Source organism: Debaryomyces hansenii (genome assembly GCF_000006445.2).
Source record: "Debaryomyces hansenii CBS767 chromosome C complete sequence".
NCBI classification, from domain to species: domain Eukaryota; kingdom Fungi; phylum Ascomycota; class Pichiomycetes; order Serinales; family Debaryomycetaceae; genus Debaryomyces; species Debaryomyces hansenii.
In genome coordinates, this window is record NC_006045.2 from 1,082,007 (window position 1) to 1,108,065 (window position 26,059).

At 36.7% G+C, this 26,059-nt stretch overlaps 16 protein-coding genes across 16 annotated transcripts; 7 read left to right on the plus strand and 9 right to left on the minus strand. All coding sequences in view use genetic code 12, as the record gives it.

The window, feature by feature from the left end:
* Positions 1-43: 43 nt before the first annotated feature.
* On the minus strand, positions 44-1,249 carry DEHA2C12320g (DEHA2C12320p; the record flags this gene model as incomplete). The annotated part of the gene is made up of 1 exon (XM_458210.1): positions 44-1,249. One exon carries the CDS (start codon positions 1,247-1,249, stop codon positions 44-46), a length of 1,206 nt encoding a protein of 401 aa, XP_458210.2.
* Positions 1,250-1,742: 493 nt separating this feature from the next.
* Positions 1,743-3,848, plus strand: DEHA2C12342g (DEHA2C12342p; the record flags this gene model as incomplete). Its single annotated transcript, XM_458211.1, has 1 exon — positions 1,743-3,848. The coding sequence occupies one exon, from the start codon at positions 1,743-1,745 to the stop codon at positions 3,846-3,848; it is 2,106 nt and encodes a 701-aa protein (XP_458211.2).
* A 117-nt stretch (positions 3,849-3,965) lies between these two features.
* On the plus strand, positions 3,966-4,973 carry DEHA2C12364g (DEHA2C12364p; the record flags this gene model as incomplete). The annotated part of the gene is made up of 1 exon (XM_458212.2): positions 3,966-4,973. One exon carries the CDS (start codon positions 3,966-3,968, stop codon positions 4,971-4,973), a length of 1,008 nt encoding a protein of 335 aa, XP_458212.2.
* Positions 4,974-5,018: 45 nt separating this feature from the next.
* On the minus strand, positions 5,019-6,608 carry DEHA2C12386g (DEHA2C12386p; the record flags this gene model as incomplete). Its single annotated transcript, XM_458213.1, has 1 exon — positions 5,019-6,608. One exon carries the CDS (start codon positions 6,606-6,608, stop codon positions 5,019-5,021), a length of 1,590 nt encoding a protein of 529 aa, XP_458213.2.
* A 192-nt stretch (positions 6,609-6,800) lies between these two features.
* Positions 6,801-7,616, minus strand: DEHA2C12408g (DEHA2C12408p; the record flags this gene model as incomplete). Its single annotated transcript, XM_458214.1, has 1 exon — positions 6,801-7,616. The coding sequence occupies one exon, from the start codon at positions 7,614-7,616 to the stop codon at positions 6,801-6,803; it is 816 nt and encodes a 271-aa protein (XP_458214.2).
* A 140-nt stretch (positions 7,617-7,756) lies between these two features.
* On the minus strand, positions 7,757-9,748 carry DEHA2C12430g (DEHA2C12430p; the record flags this gene model as incomplete). Its single annotated transcript, XM_458215.1, has 1 exon — positions 7,757-9,748. The coding sequence occupies one exon, from the start codon at positions 9,746-9,748 to the stop codon at positions 7,757-7,759; it is 1,992 nt and encodes a 663-aa protein (XP_458215.2).
* A 420-nt stretch (positions 9,749-10,168) lies between these two features.
* On the minus strand, positions 10,169-11,554 carry DEHA2C12452g (DEHA2C12452p; the record flags this gene model as incomplete). The annotated part of the gene is made up of 1 exon (XM_002770159.1): positions 10,169-11,554. The coding sequence occupies one exon, from the start codon at positions 11,552-11,554 to the stop codon at positions 10,169-10,171; it is 1,386 nt and encodes a 461-aa protein (XP_002770205.1).
* Positions 11,555-12,105: 551 nt separating this feature from the next.
* Positions 12,106-13,203, minus strand: DEHA2C12474g (DEHA2C12474p; the record flags this gene model as incomplete). The annotated part of the gene is made up of 1 exon (XM_458217.1): positions 12,106-13,203. The coding sequence occupies one exon, from the start codon at positions 13,201-13,203 to the stop codon at positions 12,106-12,108; it is 1,098 nt and encodes a 365-aa protein (XP_458217.1).
* A 1,052-nt stretch (positions 13,204-14,255) lies between these two features.
* DEHA2C12496g (DEHA2C12496p) lies at positions 14,256-16,196 on the plus strand (the record flags this gene model as incomplete). The annotated part of the gene is made up of 1 exon (XM_458218.1): positions 14,256-16,196. One exon carries the CDS (start codon positions 14,256-14,258, stop codon positions 16,194-16,196), a length of 1,941 nt encoding a protein of 646 aa, XP_458218.2.
* Positions 16,197-16,447: 251 nt separating this feature from the next.
* Positions 16,448-17,410, plus strand: DEHA2C12518g (DEHA2C12518p; the record flags this gene model as incomplete). Its single annotated transcript, XM_458219.1, has 1 exon — positions 16,448-17,410. One exon carries the CDS (start codon positions 16,448-16,450, stop codon positions 17,408-17,410), a length of 963 nt encoding a protein of 320 aa, XP_458219.2.
* Positions 17,411-17,934: 524 nt separating this feature from the next.
* DEHA2C12540g (DEHA2C12540p) lies at positions 17,935-18,654 on the minus strand (the record flags this gene model as incomplete). The annotated part of the gene is made up of 1 exon (XM_458220.1): positions 17,935-18,654. One exon carries the CDS (start codon positions 18,652-18,654, stop codon positions 17,935-17,937), a length of 720 nt encoding a protein of 239 aa, XP_458220.1.
* Positions 18,655-18,850: 196 nt separating this feature from the next.
* Positions 18,851-20,344, plus strand: DEHA2C12562g (DEHA2C12562p; the record flags this gene model as incomplete). The annotated part of the gene is made up of 1 exon (XM_458221.1): positions 18,851-20,344. One exon carries the CDS (start codon positions 18,851-18,853, stop codon positions 20,342-20,344), a length of 1,494 nt encoding a protein of 497 aa, XP_458221.2.
* A 53-nt stretch (positions 20,345-20,397) lies between these two features.
* Positions 20,398-21,501, minus strand: DEHA2C12584g (DEHA2C12584p; the record flags this gene model as incomplete). The annotated part of the gene is made up of 1 exon (XM_458222.1): positions 20,398-21,501. One exon carries the CDS (start codon positions 21,499-21,501, stop codon positions 20,398-20,400), a length of 1,104 nt encoding a protein of 367 aa, XP_458222.2.
* Positions 21,502-21,654: 153 nt separating this feature from the next.
* Positions 21,655-22,923, plus strand: DEHA2C12606g (DEHA2C12606p; the record flags this gene model as incomplete). Its single annotated transcript, XM_458223.1, has 1 exon — positions 21,655-22,923. The coding sequence occupies one exon, from the start codon at positions 21,655-21,657 to the stop codon at positions 22,921-22,923; it is 1,269 nt and encodes a 422-aa protein (XP_458223.2).
* A 218-nt stretch (positions 22,924-23,141) lies between these two features.
* DEHA2C12628g (DEHA2C12628p) lies at positions 23,142-24,707 on the plus strand (the record flags this gene model as incomplete). The annotated part of the gene is made up of 1 exon (XM_458224.1): positions 23,142-24,707. One exon carries the CDS (start codon positions 23,142-23,144, stop codon positions 24,705-24,707), a length of 1,566 nt encoding a protein of 521 aa, XP_458224.2.
* Positions 24,708-24,775: 68 nt separating this feature from the next.
* Positions 24,776-26,029, minus strand: DEHA2C12650g (DEHA2C12650p; the record flags this gene model as incomplete). The annotated part of the gene is made up of 1 exon (XM_458225.1): positions 24,776-26,029. The coding sequence occupies one exon, from the start codon at positions 26,027-26,029 to the stop codon at positions 24,776-24,778; it is 1,254 nt and encodes a 417-aa protein (XP_458225.2).
* Positions 26,030-26,059: the final 30 nt, after the last annotated feature.

Consider the following 26,059-nt stretch of genomic DNA (forward strand, 5'->3'; position numbering starts at 1 on the left):
AAAAGCTGATAACGTATATTATATCTAAAAAACTTGATGAGATCTACACTGAAAGACACGGTTTATCCGTTGGATCCTTTCCATACCAAATTGACCAATTATTATATTTTGAATAGAATAAACTACCTTCAAGTTCACATTCCTTTTTAGCTAATATGGCTGATCTAATATCTGCAAAATGTAAACAGAAACAGAGTTTTCTTGATATTACGGATGCAATATCAATTATTTCACCAAAGGCTGCGAAATCCTTCCTAATCTCCTCAATATCGAGGTCTCTCGATAAATGTGTCCTTGGAGACGGATAATGCATTGTATGTGAGCGTCTAGTTAACTTATCTGGTACGGTCTTAGAGAATATCAAGCATCTTCGGGCTCCATAATAATTAATTTCGTGCATCAAATATTTTGGAACGAATGGGTGGCAATGTTCAACTTCATTTGTATTAGTTCTGTTGGCCCATTCTAAGGACAAGCGTTCTCCGTTTAAGATTAATAAGCCTGTATTTGAACCAAAGTTATAGAAATTTTTGGCGTGTTCGGGAAAGATAAAGTATAGTTCCATCATTAAGCCGTTTTTATGTTCATGGAACACTATCCGTTCCAATGGTCCACCGCATATTTGCGAGACGATACTCTTAGCACCACAGGCTGTAATTACGTCTTTGATAACTACTACTCTCTTGGGTTGAAATGAATCCAGGGGTTTCCTGGATGTCTTATTCACATCGGATTTCGGTTCCCTTAGTGAATTGTTGGCAATATTCTCTAACGAGGGTTTAGAGATACCCAATGCCTTTCTCTGTTGTTTACCTATTGAGTCACCAGTAGAAGTAGGTCTATCAAAATGAAGCTTTCTCAATCTTCTGAGTTCTAGTTCATTTTCATGTTTCTTTTCCACATGAGCAAGCTTCTTATAATCTGTTTCAAGGAGTGACCGGTTAGATAAATAGCTATTTCTTGAATAACGAGTAGATAAGTCGTTTCGTTCGTCTTCGGAATTAAGAACTCCACTATTCCATTGACTCAATGATTTGGTACAGGCTCTTGCGAGTCTTCTGATACCAACCTTCTCATTCTTCTCAGGATAAGTAGTATCACTCCACATGCTTGTTAATGAAGTAATCCTGGAACTTTTAGTTTCGTTGTCTAATGTAGGGGGATCTTTAATGTGGGTCAACTGTAACCGATTTTGAGGACTTGCCTTGTTGATAGAAAGAGCCTCGATGGGGGCCAACTTTTTAAACATATGGTATAAAATGTTCAAAAAAAGCAATCGATTTAGCAAAAGTTATAAGCAATACGTTTCCTAGAGTAAGATAATATACAATATTTAATGAAAAAGTAATTATATATGTATATACTTTATATTGGATTTGTGACTTTAATTTGCGGCAATAGAAAATAGTCAGATAGTACTAGCACCATACATACACCATAAAATAATAAATTACTAATGCTGACATGTCTTAGAATGTACATTAATTCATTGAATATTTCAGGTCTATATAAGCAAAGCTAAGGGATATATTTCTCTAATTTACTAATTTCGGTAAACTTGAGTAGTATTTATTTGTATAGCAGAAATTCGATGAGATGAAAAATTCAAATTCAACTAAGAAAAATTAAATATTTACAAATTATTTATCAATCAATAGTTCATGTATAGACTTAAGAAATAAATATTCTCGGTACCACATAGATTGATTCCCAAGATTTTTAAAACGAGGTGTAAATCAATTATGGAAGAGGTAAATCCCGTAAAAAGAAACTTAGACGAATCTGTCGATCCATCTAAAAAATTGAAACTTGATCAGCAAATTAGAGCTACCAAAGTTGTTCAAGAAAATGAAGTTGGTATAACTCAATATATTAACGAGGCTAATAGAACCGGTGGTGGCTTTTTTGGTACGATTAAACAAAGGTATTCTGATTTCCTTGTTAATGAAATTGATCTTAATGGCCAAGTTGTGCGTTTGTTAGATGAAGGTGTCAACCTTGGAAAGACAAGAAAGGAGAAGAAACTTGAAAAAAGACAGCTGGAGAGAGCTGATTTGCAAAACAAAACTTCTGAAGAAATTGAGCAAATTAAGGAGGCTAAAAAAGCTGAGGAAGAGGCTAAGAATACTGAAGAAGATTCTCAATCAAAGTACGATTTAACTGATGAAAATCGTGCAGCTTTGTTAGAGTTAATTACAGATGATGAATTAAAACAAATCGAAAAGTTGTTCACAACAGGTAGTAATATGGAAACCAAAACGAGTTTCCCAGAAAAGCAAACCCGTGGAAAGTTACACCAGTTACTTCGTGAATCATTTCAAGGTAAATTGGAAAGTGTCACTTCAGCCGAAAATACGTTTAGAATCGCATTGGCTAAGAACTCAAAGAATCCAAGAAGAAAGAACCCCCAAGAAAGTATTAATCATGTTGATGAAAATGGAGTTGTAAACTATGGTTTGGGTCCATTCAAATATTTCTTGCATTTCACTGTATACAAAGAAAACAGAGAAACTATGGAAGTGGCTTCTACTATTTCTAAATTCTTGCGTATTCCTTCGAAGAGTATCAGATACGCTGGTACTAAAGATAGAAGAGGAATTACTTGTCAGAGATTTTGCATCCATCGTGGTAAAGTTGCTAGAGTAAGCTCCTTGAATAAAGGTTTGAAGAATGCTGTATTAGGAGGATTTGCTTATGAAGACAAATCATTAGGTTTGGGTGATTTAAACGGTAATGAGTTTGTAATCACAATCAGGGACATTAAATCATTTAATCCAGAAGAAAATGTTGAAGACGTAGTTTCAAAATGTTTCACATCGCTAAAAGACAAGGGTTATATCAATTATTATGGTATGCAAAGATTTGGGACGTTTTCGATATCCACGCATGTTCTTGGTATTTTCATTTTAAAGGAAGATTGGAAAGGAGCTGTCGAATTAATCTTGTCTGAACAAGAAATTGTAGCTCCCGATTCTATTGAGGCAAGACGTATCTGGGCGGAGACTACTAATGCTTCGATGGCCCTCAAAAAGATGCCACGTCGTTGTACTGCTGAGCATGCCATTTTGAGTACATTGAGTAAAGAGCCTTATGATGACGATGAAAATTTCGGCAAGCAATCTTACTTCAAAAGTATCATGGCTATTCCAAGAAATTTGAGAATAATGTATGCCCATGCATATCAGTCATACATTTGGAATTTAGTGGTTTCCAAAAGATTTGAGTTATTTGGTTTAGAAGTACAAGAAGGAGACTTAGTTATTGTTGATAAAGAAACTAAAACTGGGGCTAATTTAGAGGAAGATGATGACTTTGAGGAAGATGTAGCAACGGACAAGTACATTAGGGCCAGACCATTAAGTAAAGAAGAAGTCGAAAGTGGTAAATACACAATTTACGACGTTGTTTTACCAACTCCAGGTTTCGATATCGTTTATCCTTCTAACAAACAGTTAGAACAAGTCTATGTTGATGCTATGGCCAAAGATGGTTTGGATCCCCACAACATGGCTAGAAGAGTGAGAGAATTTTCATTAGCTGGTTCGTACAGGCCAATTATGGGTAAACCAAGTAATTTGTCATACGATATTGTCAACTACAGTGAATCGACTGAATCCTTAGTTAGAACTGATTTGGAAATCTTACATTTAAAGAAAGAAGCCGAATCAAAGGGAGAGCCTATTCCAGATATCAGCCGAGTCATTGAATCCAGTAGTGCCGATGCCGACAAAAAAGCAGTTGTATTAAGAATGCAATTGGGTGTAAGTTCTTATGCCACTATGGCTTTGAGAGAATTTATGAAGGCAGATACCTCTCGTTTAAGTGAAAACCTTAATGTTGTAGAATAAATACTATAAATACGGCCATAATATATATATTTGACAGAATTTTGCAGCTTTCGCTTATCCATTTAGGCTTCACGTGTTGAACACGATTGAATCCACAATGATCCGACTCCTTAGTTGATGAATATGTATGTAAATAAATCAATTGATTCTCCAGAACTTAAGGAAAATATGTCAAGTACAGTTATCAGAATTGTTTCACCCTCTGGTTTTAGGGCGTTGTTGTCGAGTTCATCCAGTCAATCCCGAGTAATTCCAATTGATGCTTCATGGTATATGCCTAATTCCCCGTTTAACGGGAAAGATCAATTCTTGAATGAGGACCGTATTAGGTCGGCAGCATTCTTTGATCTTGATTCTATTTGTCTTGCTAACTCACAATATCCCCATATGTTGCCTCCATATGACATATTTAATAAATCTATGACCGATTTAGGGATTCGCAGAAGTGATACATTAGTAGTATATGACAAGAGTGGTATATTTTCAAGTCCCAGGGCTGCTTGGAACTTGTCACTCCATGGCCATCGTAAGGTTTATCTTTTGGATAACTATAATACCTATAAAAAGTATGAATATCCGTTAGAGACAAAAAAAACTACATCATTAAGCACCCCAAGTTCGGATTCAGATATCCCACAATACGAACCGATTTCTGAAGATGATGTCAAAGAGAATTATAGAAACCAAGTTATAGATTATGAAGAACTACTCGAACTAATTGAAAGTGGTAAATTAGATAAAGAATATGTCACTTTTGATGCTCGTTCCTCTGATAGGTTTTCAGGAGCCTCCCCTGAACCTAGACCTGGCTTATCATCGGGACACATTCCATCTTCATTATCGTTACCATTTTCTAAAGTTCTCAATCAATCTGATAACACTTATAAGAGCAAAGAAGAATTGATAGATCTTTTCAAACAAGAGTTTGGCATAGATTTTTCTAAACCAAATGCCACGAATGGTAAGAAAATAATTGTTATGTGTGGAACTGGAGTTACGGCAGTCATATTAAGATTAGCTTTGGAATCAGTTATTCAATGTAATATCCCAATACGTGTCTATGATGGAAGTTGGACTGAATGGGCCCAACGAGCACCTTCACAATATATAATTAAAACTAAATAGTTTCCTCAGTGATCTTATCTAACTATACAATAAAAATACAATTTCTCAACTCCATAACCTTATACAATTGTCCACTCCTCCACTTATAAACAAGCATCTTATTTTGGACTCTATTGATTTCATTAATTCGTTGCGTCTATCTTCTTCTGTCTTTGTTTTACCATCGTCCGCTGTCTTCGAAGCATGGATATTATTCGTAATTTCAAAGCTTGCAAACTCTATATCATTTACGAAGCCTTCATGACCAATTAAGTTTTTTACACACTTAACCCTACCGTTAACATTCAAACTGGAAAGATCCCAGATCTTAATCGTTTTATCATCACTCCCACTGAATACAAATCTTCCATTTGGGTGTATATGTAAAGATTTAACCCACGATTGATGGCCTACTAAATCTGCAATCAACCACCCCTGGGAGTTGTTTAATTGAGAAGGAAGAGGATGTCTATGCGGCCTGAAAACTGGGGGTGGTAAAAGCCATAATTTAACACTATTATCACGGCCACCAGATATACAGTACTTATATCCTAATAAATTTGTATAATTCGGGTCATCGAGAACCTCTGGTGATATATTTGGAAAAAGTGATTCGTTTTCTTTAATGTACTTGTCTATGATATAGTTTGAATGGAAAGGCAAAAACTTGACACATTCAATTACATGAGTATGGCCAATTGAAAGTGATAAACCGGTTCCTGATTCCGCATGCGATAACCTGATTGATTGATCATTAGAGCATGTAACTAAAAAGTCACCAAGTTCTGGATTAATATCCAGTTGCTCCTGTAAGAGATTTGAATTAACACTAATGACGTCTATATCCCTAACCCAGTCACTATGCCCAATGAAAGTCTTGATGCAATATCCATTCACTAAATCCCATACTTTAACAGACTTGTCACGAGACACTGAATAAAGAATATTAGGTTTTGAAGCTGAAAACACGATAGATGAAATGGTATGTTCATGTCCTGTTAAAGTTCTTATATGCTTAAATGTAGCTCCATCCCAAATCTTAATTGATAAGTCAGAGGAGCAAGTTGCCATAACATGAGCAATGCCTTTGGCTTCACTACCTTTGCCTGATAAATCTACTGGCTTTTTGGACCAAGCTATGGTGTTTACACCTCTTATATGCGCTTTAATTATTTTCTCAGGAATTAAAGATTCATCATTAACTAAATTCCATATAATGAGTGAACCATCGGAACATCCCCCAAGTATTATTGGAAGAGCTGGGTGAATCGATACGGATTGTACCAACTGATGTGACTGCGTTTTGAAAGCTTTTATAGATGAGCTAGGTAACCAATTAATCTTATCTTTACCAATAACAGATGCTGATGCCGACGGAACTATTTGTTGTGAATCAATAACCGTCCTCAAGTTACTTACTTCACCCTCTAAATCAATAATCTTGTGTTGTAGTCTTAGTACTGTTGACCATTTCTTTTCTAGATAGTTAGGAATAACACTGTCATCAATGGAGCCTAACGGGACATCTAAGCTTTCTGAAAGTTTTTGGATTAAATCACCATCATTTGCTTCTTCGGCTATAGGCTTTATATACTGAATAATTGCTTTATTCAACTCTTGCTGTTGCCTCGCGGTCAATATCTGCGGTTGAAGCATACTATATGCAGCTATAATCTGTTGTTGAATCGCTTCAAAACATAAGATTTGGTTTATTTACTTATAAAATTTCGGGTCGCACATAAATCATTAGTTCTACGGCTACAGCACAATGTATAACATTATTATCACTAACAGTACGTAATAATAATTCAAAAGATTTGTAGTATAAGATTGTAAATACTATGCAAATTATTTGGGGCCTCCTTTCAATGCAGCAAAGCGTGCTTTCAACGAGTCAAAATCATTCTGCTCTGTACGAGGAGCTGCAGTTGCAGCCTTCTTCTTTGGCTTAGGTTCTGGTGTTTTCTCGGGTATAGGATCTTCTACTTCTAGTTCATTTCGCAAAGCTTCGCCGCCACTTGGCTCATCATCATCGTTATCGTCGTCTAGGTCATCGTCTAGGTCATCGGCATCTTCGTCCGATGCATCTTCTACGTCTAAAGGCTCCAAGTCCTTCATTCCCGAGTAGGGAGCTTGGTAAGCCCTTGCAATTTCACATAAATACAAATTTACCAATGTTTCGGACGGTGCTTCTATTTGGCATCTAGTTACGATTTTTTGGGGAACTGCCCCATCCTCGTTGCTCATAGCATTTTTTCCAAATTCAACCCCATACTTTAACACCAACATATCCCGTATCGCGGTCAATTCCTTCAACTCTGTGCTAGGAGCAGAATATATTATTGAATGTACGGCTTCTTTTAATCCTGGGTCACAGGTAGTTCTGGTCTGATCTAGAATAATAGATATCCTCGCAAGTAACAACTCACAGTACAATTCCAAGAATTCAAGTAATTCGATGTATATGTCATCTCGTATGATGTTTTCTACTCTAATCTTAGCACTCGATTCTTTCCCCTGGTTTAATAGATCTGCTAATTGGCGTCTTTGTTGTTTAGTCAATGCAGTTTTTTTGTCTTGAATAAACTTAAGTTTACTAATTGCCATCTTCAATGAAGTCTTCAACTTCGTTTGATTGAGAGGTGTCGGCAGATGTGAAGGCATGGCTTGTATAACTGGTAGTAATGGTTCTATAGCAACGTTATGTTACGATTCTATTAAACCTCCTTTTCATATCTATAGTGTCTATAAAATCACGTGCCTTTTACGATGCAATTTAACATTATTCATTAAACTATTTAATACTATGCATTAATTACTTCACCATTATCTGATACGAGAGTATGTTCATGAGCAGGGGTGCCTTTAACTGCAACTTCCTCTTCTTCCTCAGTACAAGGAACTCCATCATCGTCAGTGTTGATGAATTTTTTTAAGGTACAACATTTAATCTCCTTAATAAATTCGTCTCCCATAATCTCTTCTAACGTAGCTCTTTTATGCGGGTCGATTTGAAGCATCTTGCGTACTATAGGTCTGGATGCATGAGGCAATAATCTCATTAATCTATAAGGGCCGTGAATTTGTTTATGAGATTGTTTCTTCTTGCCATGATGAGATGAGGAATCTCTATCCTTCTCCGAATTACTTGTATTCTGGTGAACCTCCCCGTTGTCATACTCTTGGCGAGATTCAAGTTGTTTTTCTTGCTTAACTTCATTGAATTTTAATTTCATTTCATTCTTTTTAGCTTCATATTGCTCTAACTTGTCATCAATTGCCTTTAATTGGGCGAGTATATCTTGAATTTTATCTTCTGTTAAAACCTCTATCCCATCCAAATTCCTTTCGGATGCATCATTCGAAGCTTCTTTAGTATCGTCTCTCATATCGTCTTCGCTTGGTTTTTGCTCATTCTCCTGCTGAGTCGCCTCAACAAAATCTTCCTCTGCGTTTTCGCCTTCTAGCGCCTTCTTTTTTCTGTTCAGTCTTGCAATCATATTCTTCAATTTACGTTGTTGTAATAATAGCTTATGGCACTCATTACTTAACTCGTAATCATGCCAATTGTCATCTTCCATAGAGTACAATTTGAAACTGTTATCTTTATCGGCATTAGGAATCTTCCACGGGAATCTCTTCAACGTCATACAACAATATATAATGGCAATAGACCACAAATCCACTGGTTGCGGATTATAAGAGTTAGAATGCTTCAATACTTCAGGTGCTAAATAAGGATCGGAACCAACAATCCCATGACATGGATGAACACTATCTTTCTGGTTACCATGCTGATCATAAGGATATCTAAATATTACTGCACTACCAAAATCAATGATCTTCAAAATGCCATCGTTTGTTAAAACACAGTTGTCCAACTTCAAATCTCTGTGGGCCAATCCCAATGAATGTATATAGCTCACACCTGTCAAAATCTGTTTTAAACAACAATTAATCTCATGTCTAGACATCTTTCCACTCATAACGACAGCAAAGAAGTCAATTGGGGCATACTCCATAATTTCAAAGTATCTATTATTTTCATGCAAGATATCAATGGTTTTAATTATATTAGGGTTTTTCAATGTAGATCCAATACAATATTCTGCTGTACATTTTCTTGTATAATCTTTCAAAGATTCCGTATTTCTACGCGGTCTAAATTCCTTCACCGCAAATGTCTTTGAATCAGAAGGACGGATAATGAGACGAACTGAACCACCAGCACCACTTCCAAGTTCCTTACCTAGTTTACCATATTTTCTAACCAAGGTAGATTCATCATCAGTAAATGGATCTTTATTCAGAGCACTTACATGTGATGCATTGTTAAGCAAATGAGTCGAAGTTTGGTTGATTAACGTCGCAAGGGCCGTTGATGATAAATCCTTCGTAGTGTTATTATTTGCTCCGGCAATCGCCGGTGGAGAATGCAATTGGTTATTGTAGGTCTTCTGTTCGTTTTTCTTCGATACTGAATTCTTTCTCCCTGGCTTAAAAAACCGCTTCAATTCCACCATTGAGTTCGCTTTCATGAAACTATGGTTCGGATCATCTTTTGACGCATTGGTGTGTATCTGTGGCTGAGATGAATTAACCGTATTACTAGTATGATGTTCCGACGAATTGGTCAATGTTGGTGAACTTAAAGATTCAACAGAATCATGTTTTCCCAAATGGATTCCCAAAATCTTACGTCCTCCATGTGACTGATTCGACGTCGATGGTGACAAATCGTCTTGCGATGGATGTTTGAAATGTGAAAAAAGCTTAAGCTTGTGTCTATCCGGCATATTTATCTACTGATAATTCCCTTCTCTATTCAAATTTAAATTTTTTAACCTCTCTCCAGATACTGATATTACTATCTCTATTCCAACCCAACTTTAATAACTGAATTTATATCACTAGAATACTACTGCTTGATATCGTTTATTGTATTTTTCCTATGCACTTTTGCACACTGTTCATTAAATAATCAAGTATCTTGAATTATCTTCTTCTTCTGATACTTTTGATTTCAATACCTCAATCCTATCTCAATCAGTTTCATATATTTACAATCTGTTACACTAGTAATATTTCTATTCACTTGGGATTAGTCTCTTATAGTGTATCTCTGGGAAACTCCGATAATGAATTTCCCGCAATTTAATTTGACCATATTTACATCACGTGTCGATACATTATACTATTAGATGGAATATATAAAACTACTTATTATCCTTGATCGCAGTACCTCTGATATGTTTTTCTCTCTCAGAGACGAACGGCTTGGAGCCTGGTTTGGAATGCCTTCTTTCGTTATCTTCTCTTTTCTTCAAAGCATCAATTTCGGTCCTCTTAATCTCATTAGCTTTCTTAACAACCTTGGGAACATGACGGTGTCTTGCGATTCTCTTGATTTCTGGCATATGCTTGAATCTCTCTTTCAAAGCAGCATCATATTCGAGCTTCGATCTTTGTCTTGCTGACTTGATATTCGATCTGTCGGAAGCCACGGCTCTCCATAATCTCACATTTGCGTCATCAGAACCACTCAATATGTAACGAGCATCGGTGGTGAATTTGACGCTGAATACACGCTGCATTCTCTGGGTGTGGTATATTTCTCTCAGATGACCTTCTCTGGCACGGAATATACGCAAGGTTTTGTCGTAGGAACCGGTTACCAATTCCTCACCAGTAGGAGAGAAATCAACATCCATGACAGCAGCCACATGGTCCTTGTAGACATTCAAGGATCTATTCAACTTTCTCATGTCCCATAAGTAGGCGTTGTGATCGTCACAGGCACTTGCGAAGTTATATGCTTCCATTGGGTTCCAGGAGATAGAGTTGGTTTTTAAGCTGGTGACAACTTTTTGAATTGGAGAATTCGTACGGACATCATACAATACAATAGAGTTATCAGAACCAGCAGATGCAATGATATTGGTTTCAGTTCTATTGAACTTCACGGTATTTATGTTATCAGCCCCCCACGATAAATTAGAAATATATTTAGATCTGTTCATGTCCCATAATTGAATGGATGCACCACCAGTAACGAATAAATCGTCGTTATTATGATGGTCAATACCCTTGAATGAATGCTCACCCAAGAACGTCTTGACTAATCCATTATCCTTCTTTGTGTAAACCTCTGTATCGGATTGGCTAGCATCAAAGTCATCCTTGCTGACAGACCATAACTTAACCGTCTTATCGTCACCACATGATAACATATGGCTAGTATTTGGAGTAACACATAAACCACTCACCATTCCATAATGCGCCTTAAAACTTATTACTTCATCCCGCAGGGTCATGTCCCAGTATTTTATAACCCCATCACCAGAACCTGTCGCTATTTGATTTGTAGTAGAAAAGTTTCTGGCTATCGAGTAAATTCCATCTCTATGACCATCTCCCAACTGCCCTACAAATGGTTGGGCAAACATCCTCTCCATTTTGGTGGCTGTTAAAGCCTTTGTATATTCTCTTGCTCTTTCAAATGGATGTAATGCTGGATTTAAATTTCTAGGAAGCGAAGATTCCTGAGTATTTCTCACTGGCACATATGTGTCCGATGATCTGCTTATAGTCTTTATCTTCATGGTGTTTATATATAGTCTATAGCAAATAAATCTAAATTAATGAATCAAACCATGTAACTATAGAAAAAATTTTGTGATGAGATTATAACCATCGCGCAAATTGCAATAAATTTATATAGTGAATAAGATGATTAGATTATTTATTAAGTGATACAGCTAGGCATATTTATATAATCCTAAATATTCAGTAATACTAGTGGCTGGAAGGGTACCTTTTAATAGTACCTGCAGCTCTAGTAATAATAATACTAGTAATAGTATACTATAAATGATACAACAGCAATTTCAGTACTTTCAAATTATTCTATAACAAATGCAATTGCAATTGGGAAGGTAATATAATAATAATAATAATAATAATAATGATGAAAAGGAATTACTTTGACATAGAAATTAGTGAAAGATTCACATATTAGCAGCATTTGTAGATTAATCATAAGTCCTGCTTATGTTTATTAATAGGTCCTGGAAATTCTATACTTTTATAACAAAGAACCTAAGTCAGCATTGTTAAAAGCTACGTAATATGTAATGATACCAGATATAGTCTCTTACAAAGAAATATCTAATACCAAACCCACATCATCCACATTGGGTTTCGAGATATCTTCCAAAAACGGCAACAAGTCAAGCAATTCGTTATCGTGTGTGTCACTGAACCAACTTGAGATTGGAATGGAGTGTTGTGGATGGAAAATGTACGAGGCAGGTGAATTATCAATGATTATCGAGTCAGTTAAGGGTCTTCCCAATTGCGATAAATTTTTAATAAAGTTGCCCTGGTAGTTGTAGCACGAATCTCTGAATAATCTATGGTGCACAGAATTATAGATATCTAACTTATCCAACAAGGGATCGCCGTATTTCTGTACAGACGCTGTGAACACCACGACTTCAAACCATCTTCCCACTTTTTCCAAAAACTCGTCAACCCCAGGCCTCTTAATAACATAGACGTGATGGACCTGATTGTCAATCTCAACTGGTATCACGAAGTCCGCCGTGCGTAAGTATTTGAACGATGAATGAACTAATGTTTCATCCAAATCCAACACAAGACACTTCTTATTACCAAAAGACTTATCCTTCACGCCCAACAACCACCCTGTTTCTTCATTATATGATTGACCCTCTTGAAGCTTGGTCAAATCCATAAACGATTCCGAATCGTCGTCGTTATCCTCGTAAACAACTTCTTCCTCTTCGATATCGCCCGTTTCGGTGTCCCGGAGTCTCGAGTTCTGGTAATTCGGGTCCTCATGGTCGGTTATCACCTCGGGGGTCGCAGGCTGTTCCTGTGACTGGTTATTGGGCGTGAGATTCGATTCGTTTGTGTTGGTAATGGTGTCCGTCTCATTGACCGAATTATCATCCTCGACAAGGTCAACCTTGTCCTTAGGGTTGCCCCTCGCCTTGTTCTTATTTCGAGCACCAACATCCTTATCCTCGCCCTTTCTTTGGCCCCTCTCCGTGCTCTTGCTACCCTCTTCCGGGCCCATATTTTTGTCCATACCATTACTGCTACTATTTCTCGGTTTATTCATACCACCACTTCTATTCCTATTAGTCTGCTGATTGACTATTTTGTCGTCGCTATCATCCTTGGAATCAACTGCACAACATAATAAAGACGAAATTAGCTTATCCATTGTTATTTTTACCTCTTGCTATTAATATTATCTATTCCTCTTTACTGAGCGTGTAAGTCTTTATTGAAAAAATGTTTCGGGAAAAATCAACGATGCCAAGATGCAATTTATATATATAAAGCAATCCACAGAAAATAATAAACGACTAATTGATCTGAGTGTCTACCCCAATACCTTATGATGCCAACTAGATATGTTTTTGCTTGAACAACTATAACGAGTTGAAGTGTTTTGTGGATGGAAGAAAATTCAGAAGAGAACCGTGCGACATTATCCAATATTTCACGCGACATTATCCCCCCGTTGCGGTTCCTTTGTTCGAACGCATCCCGTACGACATTATGCTATTATCCTATGATTCATATGACTCACAGCGACCAATAGAAGGTTTGGAAAAGCTCTGGTTAAGGTTTGGCGATACATATCCGCAACCAAGGGCCCTGGTGCTTATAGATTCTTCGTAGATGGGTTGGAGTTGGTTTTTACGGGATTACGTGGTGCTGTGGAGGTGTTGTGGTGGTGCAGGACAATGGCAATTAGCCTGTAGCAATTAGCCTGTAGCAATTAGCATGTAACATTTAGAATTGGAATTTGGAATTTATATAGCATTGGTAGACGACTCTGGTTGCAGTCAAAATAATAAAGTAGAGGACTAGAGGACTAGAGGATTGGGGAAACTGGGGGCTGACTTTTCTGTAGTGGGGTGAGGGCTGCTTAGTCCAACATAGAATCGCATCAGTGCTTAAAATTTGCGGCATTCGGTTTGTAGGTTATAGTGGTAGATTTGGCACAGAATTCGTCCGTAGAGTCGGATAGACGTGGGATTGGATATGATTGGATACGGTACGAGGGCAGATAGAACGATTTATTAAGGATGGGATGTACGAGACTGTCGTGTTGCACTCTGTCTTACTCTCTAGTCTAGTAAGAAGCAGTCTATCTGCAGGGAAATTTGAAAAATGACATTTCATGGGACAATTCTAGACATGAAGAGGATAATTAAGTAGCAAAAAGTCATCTTTGATCAAGAATTGGTAGGTAAGAAGGTGTTAATGGATCGTGTTACGTCGTTTATCTCGGAATACTTTCCACGACTCCCCAGTCATGTAATATTGGAGGTATTGAGCTATTTGCCTGCCAGCTACCTAACTGAGTTCATGATGAAATGGAATAATGAAATAACAGAATTGATACTAGAGGAGTATTTTTCCAAGGAAATGCATCTAATGTTGTCTCCCACGTACTTTCCACATAGATGCAAGTATCCAGATCATATAAAACGGCTAGTTGACTTTGAAAGTTTTGGAGAGATCGATGAGTTTTTGAGCGAGTTCCCCAATGTTAACCCCAGACGGTTGGTTTTCATAACGGGGGGAGATTTCCGGTCGTTGGAGCAGTTGCTCCTCAGTTATCGTGAACGGTTTATTGGTAAATCGTGTGAAATTGATTTGTATATCGAACGATATGAACTTGATGATAAGGATTTAGAGTTGATTACATCATTTCCTAATGTGAGGAAGCTACAGTTCTCACGGGCTACTATGGCCAAAACAGTGGGAGCTTTGACAAACCATCTATCCAAACTCCTGAATCTTCAAGAGCTTGTTTTCCTCGGACACAAGATTATTGATTGGTCCTATATAAACTTTCCACCAAACCTCAAACATCTCGACATATCCTGGTATGAACATCTTAACGTTAATACGATCAACGTGCCTGATTCGGTTACAGACTTATTTTGGAATAGATCAGGCTTGAATAGTGGAAAACTTTACAGGACAATATTTCCTGCTAATTTGAAGACATTGATGCTCACGTATAACAATTTAACAAATATCGATGTATCTAAACTACCGGCGACGCTAGAAACTATTGATCTACTGTATAATAGCATTAGCAGTTTTACTTCTGAATCATCTGATAAAGCATGGCCCGCAAACTTGAAGTCCATCTTATTGTCGCATAATGATATGACTGATTCGTGTCTAGAATTGCTTTCAGAGTTGGCTTGGCCAGTTGACTTGAAAAACTTAAGGCTCGATAATAACCGGTTCACGAGCTTGGTTAACCTAAAGTATTTACCAGACCAATTAGAATACTTAGATCTATCATTCACCCCACTTAAATCATTAGATATTTCACCAACCGACTCAACGCTGAACAGCTACTCAAGCTTCAGGTTCCCAGAATTTTTAGATACCTTACATCTTTCCAATTGTTATCATCTAGACTTTTCCGGTTACCTGGCAACCAACAGAATCACCTTTCCCTTTTACATGACGTCTCTTAACCTTGACGATTGCAACATTATGGATTTACAGGTATTTGAATTCCCCAAGTCTATCAAGAAACTATCCATATCCGGCAACAAGATTGAAGATCTCACATCGTACAATTTGACTATCGATGAAGGAAATGGACCCAAAGACGTTGTCAATTGGAACCAGTTGGTGCATCTAGTAGACCTAGAATTGTATCTCAACAAGATACAGACGTTAGACGCGTGGGACGTCCCTCCTAGTTTACGAAGCTTGGACATAAGACTCAATTTCATCTCATTTATCTCAACCAAAGCTCCCCTTTTCTCGTCAGACCACACCCAATCTACAAAAAATTTACATGTGTTGAAATTAAGCGACAACAATATCAAGAAAATCGCATCCGATATCTCTTTACCACCCAATATTAAGGTATTGTCCTTAGACAGAAACCACTTGGTAGACGAATTCGTATTCCCCGAAAGTTTTGTCAGTAGCCATAGTCTTGAGGAGCTAGGCTTGAGTATGTGCGGTCTTCACAAGCTTACATTCAAATCGCTGCCTACACGTAACCACCAATTGAAAAAATTGGATCTTACTGATAACTATCTTCTTTACGAAGCTTCAGACATGAGACAATCCATTAATGAGTTTTACGACGAGCTAGAACTCGGTTTGGGGGTCAAAATGTCCAAACGGAAATTCCGTGTCAATAGCATACATACATTTGTTTGAAATAATTCATAATAACCATCTCCACTATCTTTTCTTCTGTATAATAATTAATAAATTGCAAAAAAATGAAAAATCGTCCCTTAATCAGAAAATTGTGCGATCTTGTAGCCAGCCATCTTTTTACGCAAATATTATAATATAATCAAGGACGTGTGTTACGTACTTTATAGAGTTCTAAATCATCTTTTATTACTTCCAATCGCTTTGAAAGTCGTCGCTAATATTTGCTAATACATTACTTTGATAATAGAATGCCAAATCAGTTTGTACCACCTTCAACTCCACCGAGGGTGTCAAAACCACATAAGCCAATGGTGATGAGAACTCCATCTACGTTTCAGCCAGTAACACCAGTAAAGATTACAGAAAGTTTTGCTACACCATACACAGGGGGTAAAAATACACGTAATTTGTTTAAAGGAAGCGCAGACAATAAGAATAAAACGCACTTAGTACCATTAACTCCCGAGTTCACACCTCAGAGATCACCACACAGATTGCATAAGAGAAGAAGAAGTACGGTTGATGCTATCTTCAAACAAGCTACTGTGGAAAGTAATGCAGGTACACAGACACCAATGACGGATTTGTCGGGATTATTAATGCCTACACCATCTACAGTTGGGACGGGAAGGAAAGTAGCATACAACCACACTAAATCATTGAAGCCACCGGTATTGAGTTTTGAAACCTTGTCCAAATTGAACGACAACTTGAATTTTGAAGAAGAGGTGGATGATGACGATGTATTTAAAGCTTCCACGCCGCAGCTCGAATCGGGGTTTATACAAAATACAAATTTGAAGTTATCGATGAATGAATTGTCACCAGTAGACGCGTCTCCTATAAAGAAAAAGCCTAGTGTACGAAAGGGACTCCAGACGCCGAAGGGCCAGGTGATAGATGACAAAACCGTCAATCGCTGGTATGGTAATTCTTTCAATAGTATTTTTTCGTCTGATGACGAAGATTACGAAGAAATCAAGCCCATGAAGATGGAAAATCCATTCTTGGCACCTTCTGCTCCTGCTAAAAAACTTGATAGGCCTTCTAATCCGTTCAATAACGTACAAAATGATGATGTTGATTATGCTACCCAGGTTGAATATTTTAATACCAAAACGAGGGAAAGAAAGGTAGTCAACTTACTGAACCGTCAAAGAGAAATCAAACCGAAAAGGTTGGACTTCTCTAGTGCGACTGGGAGTAATTGAATTGACAGATCAAATTTTTAATTGTATTTTAAGATATATATATATATGTTTAAGCAGGACTTTAATGCATAGATAGTAGGAGGCGGTATCATTGTAGAATATAACAGAATATTATCTGTTAATTCGTAAAATACATATTTGACTAAAACAATTTTAATTTTGTATATTTTTTTTGCTGCAAATTTAAAATCACCATATCATTTTAAATCTAATACTTTACATTGAATTATACATTATATGGTGTCTATGATACATTTATATGTATCGTAGGACGAAGATATTCAATTTTCGAATTTTTTCGAATTATTTCAAAACTTTCTTAATATTTTGGTTTTTATCCTAAATTAACATTTATTTGCAAAATTTCTAGACGGCTTTTCTAACATAATTCAAAAAGTTCTCTTGAAAATGGTTACATTTATTCATATAAAGCATATTAAAGCATACATTATATCAAACAATAAAATGTCACAGATTATCCTTGAGAAACATGCATTTTTACCGGTTATTTATTCACTGCTATATCATACATTTTTAATATTGCTTTCAAAATAATGTTTCACTTTCTCATCTACAGATACTTGTTGTGGAGTTTGCGAATCATTGTTTTGAATAGAAGGATCAGCTCCCAATTTGGCAAGTAGAAGAGCCACATCGCCTTGCCCCTCGGCCAAAGCATGATGTAAACTTGTCCAGCCATTATTATCCTTTGCGTTAATATTGACTTTTCCATGTTCAATTAGCAACTTGACTATTGGCTGGGACCCAATACTTGCGGCTCTGTGTAGACCAGTAAACCCATTTTTATCCTTTACCCTACATGAACACTTGTATTCAACAACAAGCTTTTCCACCAATGCAAGATGGTTCTTACTAATGGCCAAGTGTAATGCTGTGGTCCCTTGGTTAGTGGCCAAGTTTATATCCGGCGTCGGTTCAAGTTTCATAAGTTGTTCCAATATTTGGACATTTCCCAACGCCGATACGATGTGGATTGGTGTCCATCCGCTTGCGTCAACCATTTCATCGATATCTATTTCATCAATGCCATTTCGAGGCTGTAATAAAATCTTAATAATTTCGTTATTATCCATTGTACATGCCCAATGTAACGGCGTCCTGTCATCTTCATCCTTTCTAAATAATAGTTTGGGGTTTTCATTGATTAACTGTTGTACAAGCAACGCTTTACCAGCTCTTATTGATTCGTGAATAACATATTTATCTTCATTTTTATCCGTCATGATTATTTCTTCGTTACTTCAAGAATTGAGTTACAATTAACGATTCCAGTAGTCGTTTGAAAGTATTACAAGGATAAGATAAAAGTGGGTTGATAGTTAGCTATATTAGATGCAGTACTAAAATATACTAATGAAAAGTTAACGAAAGATCATCGTTGAAGGGCTTAATAAAAGAATAGCAAATAGAAAAGTAAAGATGTCAGCTATACCAGGGTTCGGTGGCGATTTGAATAGTAATATAGACGAAGACTCTAATTTAAATAAATCGAGTGTCGTGGAAATTAATGGGCAATCGGAATGGAGATTTGAAGTTCCATTTAGAACGATTATGAAGTTGAAGGTAGTGAACGGAATAGGGGAAATATTTGGTACAGAATTACCTCTAAATGTCGAAATTCTGCTTACTGGAGTCAAGTATGCAATATATGCCCCATTAGATGAAGGATGTAAGGTTGAATACTACTGTGTTTCTAATAAAGCGAATTCGACATCTACAAATGAAGACGACGAAATAAGTGAGTATATAAGTGAAGAAACTTCAATGAATCATTATATGAATTTGCATTTTGCATTGGAATCGTATCGTCAATCTATATCTGAACATAACTTTGTTAATAGTTCGTCTCAAAAGACAGGACCTCGAGTATTGGTTGTGGGTAATCGCCATTCGGGTAAGACCTCTCTTGTGAAGACGCTTGCATCATACGGTTGCAAGATGGATAGGAGTCCGATATTGGTGAATTTGAATCCTAGAGATGGTGTATTCTCGGTGCCAGGGTCGTTGACGGCTACACCCATCAGTGATGCATTTGACTTGGAAAGTGTAAATGGTTGGGGTGGATCAACGACATCTGGATCCACATTTCATAATCCGAAACAACCATTGGTAAAGAATTACGGATTTACTAGCCATTCGGACAACCTAGACTTATATAAATATCAAATATCGAAACTCGGAGTTGCTGTAGTGTCTCGTATGGAAGAGGACATAGCAGTCAAAAATAGTGGATTACTCATTGACACGCCTCCATTATCAATCAAAGATTTCACGATTATTGAAAATATTGTATCTGATTTCGAAGTTAATATAATTGTGGTTATAGGCAACGAAAGGTTATTAATTGATTTGAAGAAGAAATTCAAGCATAAGATCGCTTCATCCCAACTAGACTTTGTCAAAGTTCCTAAGAGTGGTGGTGTTATAGAGGTAGATGATGCATATATAAGAAAATCGCAAGAGGAGAGTATCAAAGAGTATTTCAATGGTACCATCAGAAGTCCTTTATCTCCTTTCAAAACGGAGCTTGATGCGAAAGATTTCGTAATTTACAAGTGTGTTGATAGTCTGGAAGCGAATTCAAACCTTTCATTCCTCCCGTCTGGAGATTCATTTACCCCAGAAGCTTCAGAAATGTCAGATGGAGATAAGAAGGAGGAATTCTCCCTCGATACCTATTACTCTCAATTGCAAGAGCCTAGCTCTTCGAACTTGGATAACTCGATTGTTGCTATCACCCAGTTGCCTCAGAATAATAAACTGGCTAGGGACTTAATGAATACTTGTGTTTTGGGTTATGCTCATGTTTCTAAATTTGACGATACTAAGAGTAAGATGAAAGTCTTATTACCATTTCCTGGTGCATTACCAAGAAATATTTTAATTTCTACAAGCGTAGGATATACTGAATAGATATGCGAGTATTTAGATATTTAGTAAATGTATTATTATTATTTAACTTAAACCTAATCAAATGGAATGGGCTTATTGTTTGGATTATTAATTTTATTCATTTCAGAAGCTGCAAGGGCACTTGGAATCTTTATACCGCAACAATCTCCCCACGTATTGACAGTTCCACCATGATCATGACCACAATCACTGTCATCATCATGTTCATGGTATTCACTTACACCATCTGGGCAAGGGATGATTGAGCCGAACATAAAGTGTTGGACAATAGGTAATTTTCCTAAAACCTCTGCCTTATACATTTTAATCATTCCTTCTTTTATTTTAGCCCACGATTTTGCAGACAGGATGTCATCCAACATGGGAGAATGCCACCTCAAGCTTAACTTTTGATCTTGATTAGCCGGAGTGGTTTTAATTGTGTTAATAAAATGTATACATTCAAGATACATGTATTGCTTATAAAAACTTTCAACCAATTCTTCGTTGTGAATCAGTTTTGGTTTCATATGAGGATGTGTAGCCAATTGTGATGATCCGAATAAAAACGGAAGGAAATGATAATCATCAAGACCCCATACTCCATGAGAACCAGCAGGTTCCAACCAGTATAACTTCTGTAAGGCTCTCATAACGGTCATGTATTTTGTGAACACCCTCACGATAACACATGGATAATCTTCATGTTTAATAATACCAAGTTTCTGTAAGCATGCAAGGAAAGCGATGAAGTTCAATTCATGTCCAGAACCATAGTCGATTCTCGTTCTGTTACCCCAACTTTCATTAAAATAAGTAGCTAATTCAATCCTAGGATCATCCTCCAATTTTTCAACCAATGGCTTTAGTATATCGAACGATTTTTTACAAATTTCGTCATAAAAATCCCTAAACTCAATCTTACCAAAACGTGAAATATCTTTCTCATGTACTACCGGATTGTTTTCAATAATTTCATTAACTTTATCTAACACCTTCAATAATTCTTCTGAAGATGAAGAAACCGTAACTTGTGCGTCGTTGGTTAGCCCAACTACCAGGTCTTGAAGATCCTGAACGAAGTCTAGTATTGTAGAATAGGCTTGAGAACCATTCCAAATTTCCAAATCTTCTGTATTGGTGATCCTTCTAACAGGTTTGGTGTATTCAGCTGTCATGATATCAATAAATATGTATAAGCAAGGTTATAATAACATAAGATGGCAAAATAAAGGTTTATTTCTGTAGCTGCGACATGAATTTCAAATTTATTCGAGAAAACCATTAATCTTTTGATTCAACTTATACCTAATTACACGTCTACGTCTGATATGGGATTAGTTACAGGATCGAAAGCCAGCTTCTTTGCATTTCCTGCTTCCAAACTAAAGTTCAATCAACAGCTTAACAAGTCACAATTGTTATCAACACTCTGGTATAAATCTCCATCATTTGACTCAGAAAGAGATGCGTTGAATGCACCAAGCACTTTGCCACTTGATCTTAAACCTAGGGCTGAGATTTATCATGAAGTTCAGGTTGAAAATCCAAACCAGAAAGGGGCTATTTTAAAGGCCAAACAATTGGGAAAATACGGTAAATCGTTAGTGAAGTTTTACAAGAAAGGTGTATCCAATGTATGGAACAATAAGAAAGAGTTTAATAGATTGATGAAGAAAGACTTCAAAATTATCAACCAATTAAACAATAGAGGTAAACAAACAGATATTCGAATTCCTAATTTCCAAAAATTAACTCAAGAAATGTCCCAGGCCATATATATGAATAAAGTTGAAAATAGTACGTTGAATGATAACACACGCGGCGATGTCGTTAGGTCAGATGTGATAGAAAAGACGATAGATGAGGGGTTATTCAATATGACAAGACATCAGTACCAATTAATCAGACGTACTCGTAAAGATTTTTTGAAATTACCTTCGTTTGCAGTTATATTTGCGGCGTTTTTTGAATTTACTCCAGTGGTTTGCTACGCTATTCCAGAGATTACCCCCCTGACATGTATCTTACCTAGTCTTGCTCCTAGAATCTGGAGTGCAAATGCAAACAAGAAGTTGAGAGATCACAGGATGGATAAAACAGACGAAAATTTGGACGACTTGGCCTTGAGAAATGCTTACAATATCCCACTAGACGAGGCCAGGTTACTTTGCAGGGCATTGTGTTTGACATCGAAATATGTGCCAAGCAGTTTCTACCCCGAAACCGTCGTTCGTGGTCGTTTACAGCTTCATTACAACTATTTGCAAGTCGATAATTACTATTTGAGTGGCCTCAACGGCGAGGGCTCGGGAAATATCTGGAACTTATCGCAACAAGAGCTATTCAGAGCGTGCTTAGAAAGAAACTTGATCCTTGACCTCAAACAGGATATGAAAAATTTTGACAATATAGAAGATGAAGCAACCCAAGCAGTTTATGAAGAAAAGTATTTTACTGAATTAAGATTAAAATTGTTCCATTTCATTGTGGATTTTGAACAATATAATATAGGATACTTAGGTATGAACCATTTGGTCAAAGATAGTATGGATACCGAATCTTTATTACTGTGGTGGAAGCAAGATAATATTAAATAGAACATCCTTAATTGATTCTGGTTCTCTTGTCATGACTCCATATTACTCATCCCTACATTATATCTCTTGTAAATACTTAGAAATGATAAAAAATAGGTATAGGTATAGGAACTGTTTGAATCACGTGTTTATGCTATTGGGTTTTTTTCTTCATGTTATCAATATGGTGATCAACATGTATTAGGTATTGATAATCAATCAAATAGATTATACAAAGCATGTCTGTAGGCGAAGACAAGTCTGGTACGGCAACACCTCAACATAATACATCAATACGAATAACTGATGACGAAGAACGTAGTGACGAAAAGAAATTTACTGACGATGATATTATAACGGGGTGCAAGCTATACGTTTCAAAGGATGGCGAATACAGATTAGCAGAGATTTTGCAGGATCATATGAAAAAGGGTAAAAAAGTGTTTTATGTTCATTATCAAGAATTTAATAAAAGATTGGATGAATGGATAAGTGCAGACAGGATAGATTTTACCAGAGCTTTAATCTCACCTCAAGTGAAGGTGGATAAGAAGGATGACAAAAAGGAAGGAAAGCTGAAAACATCGAAGAAATCTAAGCTGAAAAACGGTAAAACAGGTTCGAAATCAGTTACTTCGACACCACAACCGAATGAAGATACGGCACCGGGAACGCCCAGAAATGATGACGAGATGGATTTGGATAATTTGAATGTGCAAGGGTTGAAAAGACCTGGCGAGGAGGTGAGTCGTGAAGATGAAATTAAAAAATTAAGAACTAGTGGGTCTATGACTCAAAACCATCTGGAGGTTGCAAGAGTTAGAAACTTATCGAGCGTAATTTTGGGTGAACATATCATTGAGCCGTGGTATTTTTCTCCATATCCAATCGAACTAACAGAAGAAGATGAGATATACATTTGTGACTTCACGCTAGCATATTTTGGTTCACTTAAACAATTTGAAAGATTCAGAACGAAGTGTTCTATGAAGCATCCCCCTGGTAATGAGATTTATAGAGATTCAAAGGTAAGCTTTTGGGAAATTGATGGCAGAAAACAAAGGACATGGTGTCGTAACTTATGTCTACTACTGAAGTTATTTTTGGATCATAAAACATTATACTACGATGTCGATCCATTTTTATTTTATATCATGACAGTTAAATCATCGCAAGGCCATCATGTAGTCGGATACTTTTCTAAAGAAAAGGAAAGTGCTGATGGTTATAACGTTGCATGTATTTTGACATTGCCGTGCTATCAAAAGATGGGATTTGGTAAATTGTTAATTCAATTTTCTTACATGTTGTCTAATGTTGAGAATAAGGTAGGATCCCCAGAAAAGCCTTTATCAGATTTAGGGTTATTATCTTACAGAGCATTTTGGACCGATACGCTAGTAAAGTTATTAGTGGAAAGAAATAACCCCCATCTTTTTAAGAAGAATAATCCTCAATTATTAACCGAAGCGAGTCTGAAGGATTCATCTGTCAGTCCTCCTCCAGGTGGTCGTCAATCTGCTAATATTCAAAATGGAAACACACCATCAAGTGATATAACGATTGATGAAATATCATCTATCACTTGTATGACAACCACTGATATATTGCATACCTTAACAGCATTACAGATCTTAAGATATTACAAGGGACAGCACATTATAGTGATAACGGATCACGTTATGGCTATGTATGATAAATTGGTCAAGAAAATTAAAGATAAGAAAAAGCATGAGTTAGATCCAAGCAAATTAAGCTGGACTCCTCCAGCTTTCACTGCCAACCAATTACGCTTTGGATGGTAGAGTAGTACATAATGAGCTTACGTTTACTTTATTAATATACATTTTATTTCTATAAATTAGTTTAATGACTATTCTTCTCCCCATATTTTGATACTCTTGTCACCTTCACATGTTATTAATCTCAAACCCAGCATATCAAATGTTGATGCATATATGGCAGACTCAGTAGATCCAGTAACTGGGGTAGTTGCATCTGATTGTAGTAAATCTCCACTAACATAATCATAGAATTCCATTCTTCCATCATCGTATCCTGAAAATAGAGTATTATTACTTGGGTTAATAGATAACGTGTTTATTATTTTATTTTCTCCACTATGCCCAAATTCATTTAACAATTCACCGCCTGGTAATAACCATTCCTTTAGGTTCCCAGATGTATCCCCTGAACACATTGTCATTTCTTGTGGATGCATAGCCATCAGCCTTATACTTTTGCTATGATGAGTTAGTGCTAGTTGTGTGGTTGCTTTACGAATATCCCATAATCTAATGGTTGCATCCATTGAGCTTGTTATTATTTGGGGATCACCGATTTGACTTGCGATAGATGTTATATCGCTTCGATGGCCACTTAGAACCATAATTTCAGTTCTTGACCTTAGATCCCAAACTCGAATAACTGAGTCACGACCTCCAGTAAATAACAAGTCAAGTTCTGGATGTAACGCCATAGCATATATACCTCCAACATGTCCATGATAATTTCGAATTTGACATCCCAGCAGTGAGTTTGTTCTCTCCAAGTCCCAACATTTCACAGTTTTATCTTCGGATCCTGAAAAAAGATATGGATATCTAGAAGAAACCGCCAATGACCTCACTCCCATTATATGCCCTGTTATCGTAGCTTTCAAATTCAGACTCGCTAAATCCCATATTTTTATTGTAGAGTCAGACGAACCAGTTACAAACCATTTGTTTGTTACAGGATCAACAGTACAAGATCGAACCCAACCTTGATGTGCACCTGCCATTACTCTTAATAATTTCCATCGTGAATCTGAATCAGGTCTAATTTCTGAAACTTGCTTGGAGCCTACTTCGCTCATGTCTTTCGAAATCTGTTGATTTTGTTGTTTAGGTAATTGTGTTTGGATATTTATGCTCTCATCTTCAACCTCATCTCTGTTTCTTCTATTAACATTTTGAAAAATGTAATCTAATTTGGAATTATCATATACAGCTTCACTTAATGTGTCAGACGGTACGATTAGATCCGTATCATTAATATTGAATAGTTCTTTGTATGAAACCATATTAATTATAGGAGCTAGCTGGATATTTTCACAAATTATTTTGATAATGATATTGAAATTCATAAACCTCAATTTTTAATATCACAATGGTGC